This window comes from Lactuca saligna, chromosome 4, assembly GCF_052625555.1.
Source record: "Lactuca saligna cultivar CGN05327 chromosome 4, ASM5262555v1, whole genome shotgun sequence".
NCBI lineage: Eukaryota > Viridiplantae > Streptophyta > Magnoliopsida > Asterales > Asteraceae > Lactuca > Lactuca saligna.
Window position 1 is genome coordinate 148,732,955 of NC_136420.1, and position 6,020 is coordinate 148,738,974.

The following is a 6,020-nucleotide window of genomic DNA, read 5'->3' on the forward strand; positions in this document are numbered from 1 at the left end:
GTTCTTCAAGTATGTCCTTAGAGGACATAGTGAAAAGCCTTGCCACAAGCACTCAAAGCTTTCAACAAGAAACCAAGGCAAGCATAAAAAGCTTGGAGCAACAAGTATCACAACTTGCTCAATCCGTGAGTAAGATGGAGTCGCAAGGCAAGCTACCCTCTCAAATGGAGAAGAACCCAAAACATAATGCGTGTGCAATTACTCTAAGAGGTGGGAAAAGCTATGAAAGTCCAAGAATGCCTGATGAAGAAGAAGAAGAGAAAGAGATTGAGGTGGAAGAAGTTGTCAAAGAAAAGGAAAAGAAGAGTACTCCAAAGTCCATGAAGCTAATAGAATCCGAAGTGAATGTCACACCAGCTCCATTTCCTTCAAGGCTGGAAAGCACCAAAAAAGAAAGGGAAGATGACGAAATCATGGCCATGTTTCGAAATGTTGAAATCAATATCCCTCTTTTAGATGCCATTACACAGATTCCTAGATATGCTAATTTCCTTAAGGAACTTTGCACATCTAAGAAAAAGCTTAAAGGAAATCAAACTGTGAAGGTTGGTGAAAATGTCTCAGCCGTGTTACAAAAGCGGCTACCAAAAAAATGCAATGATCCGGGTGTTTTCACGGTTCCTTGAAAAATGGGTAACCTTTTTGTACCACGTGTCATGCTTGATCTGGGAGCATCAATTAATGTCTTACCCTATTCAAGTTATAAGTCAATGGGAATTAGACCTTTATCAAAAACCGGAGTCATCATTCAACTTGCTGACTGGTCCTTGGTACACCCGAAAGGTGTATTGGAGGACGTGTTAGTGCAAGTTACTGAGCTTGTTTTTCCCGCTGACTTTTATGTTTTAGACATGGGTGATGAAAACACCCGACAATCGAGCTCCATCCTTTTGGGGAGACCCTTTATGAGTACCGCAAAAACAAAAATAGATGTAGCCAATGGTACTTTGTCAATGGAGTTCGATGGTGAGGTGATCAACATTAATATCTTTGAAGCCATGCGTTATCCTAGCGATATTCATTCTTTAAACTTCATAGATATTATTGATTCATGTACTAATGATTGCTCTGAGATGTCAAGCCAAGATGTGCTAACCACCATCTTGAGCAAACACTTTGATGAGATAGGGATTAAGGAGTTGGCTGACAAGTACACATTGGAAGAGGAATTGATTGAAGTAATTGATTCCTTGGAGAAAGCACAACCCATGAGAGTCGAACCACCCCGCATGAAGCTAAAAAGTTCTAATCCGAAACTTGTCCCATCCATAGTGCAACCACCGAATCTTGAGTTGAAGACTCTTCCCGACCATCTCAAGTATGCCTATCTTGGAGAGGAAGAGACATTACTGGTGATAATTTCGACCAAGCTGGCACGAGAAGAAGAAAAAGAGTTAGTTGGAATTTTGAAGAAATACAAGGAACCTATTGGTTGGACCATTGCGGATATAAAAGGGTTGAGCCCATCGTTATGCATGCACAAAATACTGATGAAAGAGGACTTCAAGCCATCCCGTGAACCCTAAAGGAGGTTGAATCCACCTATGATGGAGGTGGTTAAAAAGGAGATCATGAAGCTCTTGGATGCAAGTGTAATCTACCCCATTTCTGATAGTAAGTGGGTAAGTCCTGTGCAAGTAGTCCCGAAAAAAGACGGAGTCACCGTTGTCAAAAACTTCGAAGGGGAATTGGTACCCACCCGTGTGCAAAACGGGTGGAGAGTTTGTATCGATTATAGGAAGTTGAATGCTTCCACCTGCAAAGACCACTACCCTTTGCCATTCATCGATCAGATGTTAAAACGATTGGCCGGGAAATCCCACTATTGTTGCCTTGATGGTTTCTCTGGTTTTCATCAAATACCGGTTGCCCCGGAAGACCAAGATAATGTTGGAATAGTGTCTAAGGCTATAACTATATTCGGTTGTGCATGGTCCTTTTGGGTTGCCTTCACCATAGCAACTTGAAGGATGATTTGTTAAGAGAGAGTAAATATTATAAGGAATAATATTTAGCTATTTGATTAATATAAGTCATAAATTAATTGGTATTAATTTGGTGACTTAAAGAGATTAATTGAATAAGAGGGTATAAACTATTAATTGTTTGATAGTTAGACTTTAGACTATAAATCCATTAGGATGGACTTTGGACGGATTCTAAGTGTTGGGTTATGAGCATTCTAACACTCCTAAGTGTACATGCAACCCTAAATACCTTGGATCTATGTTTTCTCTATTATACATGCAAATATGAACATCCAAGGTATTATCCTAATCTAGCATACAAAATAATGAATATAACAAGATAGAATACATACCTCTTTGATAGTGCTTGTCTTCATGAAGCTTGAGTGCTTAGTGCCCCAAGTGTGACACCTCAAATGGTTCACACAACACCAAATACACTTGGAATAACTTGAGAGGATTCTACACTTCATAAAATCGGTTAGCCCTCTCTAGAATAATCTAGTCACCGATTTTGGGAAGAATAATATCTTTATATAGTGTTACAATTAGGGTAAACCCTAATTGTCATGACTTTCCATTTCCTTGGATCCATGGGTTCAAATACACCATGGAGCATCCATGGAGCATCATATGGGTTTTGGCCCAACTAGATAATCCATGGAGCATTAGCCCACTATATAAGTATGGATAATTTACACAATCAACCCATATATTTAATTAGTCTTCTTTTGATCACTTAATTAATCCTAGATTAATTCTTGATCAATACTAATTAAATAATCTTATTATTCTTATTATTAATATACTAGAACTTATAATATATTAATAACCATAAGTGTCTTATTTCTCTCATTATAGTCTATCCAAGTGCATGATGCCATGCAACCCAAATGGACCATGCCGGGTCGGGTCAAGTCTTACCAATTATAGTTATGGACTTAGACATTAATCCAACAGTCTCCCACTTGGATAAGTCTAAAACTATTATTGCGTATGACTTCAGGAACCAACTAGCAATCGTAGCTCTCAAAAGCTTCTGTCGAACTCTGACCTTGTAGATGAACTCTGATTTTTGTCAACGACTTGTCCATTAGATAAGGGATCATATATTCCTCCATTCTAGATATCATATAGACTGAGACATGGATTATAATCATTCTCTTTGTCCATTTGTTGTTTCCCGATTTCCGATTTATGACGACTGACTAATTGAACAAATCAAATCAGTCATGGCCCGGCCGAGCACTTCCATTTGTCATCATCAAATCATCGAGGGGCCCACAGATATCGCTTTTATCCCGAAGGTAAAAGGAATGGATAAACTTCGACTCATATGGCTTGTTCTACTACTTGTTGAATCATACACAAAGACACGTTTTATAGCACCGAGTTACCAAATGCAGTTTCGTGCAATCAATGTACAACCAACTCATAGTAACAACTCATATCTCTAGGTTTGAAGAATATAAGATATTATCGTCTCATGATCACTCGTGATAAAATCCATGAAGTGATTCCAATGAGCGCGGGTTGAATCCAATACTCAGAACTTATGAGCACTCATGAGTGTTGTAGCCCTTTGTCCAACATCTTAGACCTCTACAAGCCAACCCATGACAGTCTTAATTCATATCTACTTCCAACATATGACCGACTGTGGATGGTTTAAATAACTTAGTCATTCCGGAAGAATAACCTAGTTTATTCGGGAAGTCAAAACATGCAAAGTGAAACACAATAATAATTGAATCCAATATGGTCTCAGAACTTATGAATATAAATAAAACTCCTTTTATTTATCACCATATGATTACACATTATTCATTGTATATTGTTTCAGCTATCAACATTATTCTTGAATTTAAAACAATAGTTGTCCCATGCTCCAAGCATGCACACTATGTTTTCTAAACAATAGTCATGCCATACACCAAGTATGCATAATATGTTTGACTATGATCTTTATTTTGTGAACTAGATCAAATGAACATAACTTCAATGATTCTCTTTTCACACTCCCAAATCCTTACTGCAAATGCAAGAATTCCAAATTCATGCCATTTACTGAAATCTGTTAGATTCTAAACTTATATGCATCGATCCTCTTGTAATGATTATGCACAAAGTCAGAAAGACTTAACGACAATCATTACAGAGCATTCCAAAGGAGATCAAGTCCTTGGAACCATCCTTCTTGCATTAAGTTTCCTTAATCTTAAACAGATTGAAAATTCTAACTTTGAAACATTTCCAGATTCCATTTCGACTATCACTTCTGAGCAAGAGTTGCCTCCTTACAGATTATGTCAATATGGTCCTTCCAGAATTATCACTATACTTCCAATTGTCCTTGAGAAACCAGTCTTTGGTAAACCTTAGATTATCCTCGACAATTGTTTAATCCTTTTAGTCATATCCAGTTCTAAACCTTTTCCATTCTTAACGCCCTAGGCATTTGGAAAATTTTAGAAAGGATGAATATAGCACATGTAGTCGGTCCTATATCCGAAGCATATGGGACACTATTCATGATGTCTCACATAAAGACTAAACCAGTCTTTTGCTATAACATTTCCATTTCAATTTGCCAAGTTCTCATAATTCAGATTATGAAAAGGGATGCCGTAATCATAATCGAATTTAAGAACGCAAATAATGGACCCATATACAGAATTTCCTTATGTTGAGCCATTCCAACATGAAATTCATATATATCCTTGACTAAATGATTAAAACCTCACGATCTAAGCTTATAGATTTGAGATGAAGTATAATTTCCTCTCCCTTAATTATAGCAAAACAACTTTTTCCCAATTGAAACCTTTTGTTTTCTATAATTAACATTGCTAGCTTGCAATACTTATCGTAATTATCATGCTCCCACTAACATGATGATTATTAGCATAACACTTATGCTCCCACTAGCTTTGACATATACTCAGAAAGCTCGACTTCTAGAAATCAATACTTTATTGACTTTCTTACCAAAGTTCAGATTTCTGATACTAGATTGTTTTGATAAGACTTTATCAAAAAACATACACCTTCCCTTAGATAGCTCATGGGTGTGTCAAAACAATTTTAAGAACTATGAAAAGGGATGCCGTAATCATAGTCTTGATCGTTTTGACCTTTGCCATTTCTCACAAGTCCAAGTTAGTGTGCCGGTAAACCACACACGCTCCACTAACGACTTTGAGATCACAATTGCTATCTAGCTAAAATCTACTTAGTGGAAGTGTTTCCTCACCATCATTTTCATGAATCGGAGAGAAACCTTATGACACTTAGATTTAATGGTGTATGAGTTCCTACCCATATGAATTTGTCAAAACCATAATCACAAGACAAGGATAATGACAAATCCAAAACCATATGGATTGAACTCAATCTTAATTTCTTGCCACCTGGCAGCTCAAGGGCCTACCATTGCTTCCAAGTTGTTGTGCAACACATTGAGAACTCTAAGAACTCATATGCAAAGCCAACTTTAACTGGAATGGGCACAGAATATGTCAACACGATAGGTTATAAACCTTAAGTCGTGTGCTAGTGAAGAACTTTAGGTTTTATTCTTGATTAGTTCTTGAGACTTTCAAGACCTTTAAGACTCCCACTGTCCTCTTGACCTATAAGACTTCCTTGTCAAACATCCAAGAGATAGTGTGGATTCTAATCAAGACAAACACTTCACACAGTTGGCCTTAGTTGGTCTTTGTTTTATCCAAAACATCACAACTTACCAATTTCAAATGTACAAGAGTAGAAAACTTTTACTCTTACATTTGATAAGTGTTTTAAACCTTCTTTAAGACATGTCACTCAAATTACAATCTTGGAGTACGACTCTAAGACTTGTATTGGAACGAAGTATGACTCATCTTCTTGATTTAACCATTTCAACAATTCAAGATCCCTTCTTCTTAGTCATAAGAATGCACTAAGACTTCCTTAGAGAACTAATTTTGATATGGTTTCTTAATCATTAAGATGATCACAAAGCTGATACTAAAGTACTCTCCCATCTTTTCAGATTTGAGAAACTTTTAT

General features: G+C 36.9%; 1 protein-coding gene across 1 annotated transcript; it reads left to right on the forward strand.

The window, feature by feature from the left end:
* The first annotated feature begins 629 nt into the window (after positions 1–629).
* LOC145040252 (uncharacterized) lies at positions 630–1,526 on the forward strand. The gene has a single exon (XM_078988208.1). The coding sequence runs from the start codon at positions 630–632 to the stop codon at positions 1,524–1,526; it is 897 nt and encodes a 298-aa protein (XP_078844334.1).
* Positions 1,527–6,020: the final 4,494 nt, after the last annotated feature.

Bases quoted from the DNA above. Each gene is read 5' to 3' on its own strand.
- LOC145040252 (XM_078988208.1), top strand. From the start codon at position 630: ATGGGTAACCTTTTTGTACCACGTGTCATGCTTGATCTGGGAGCATCA.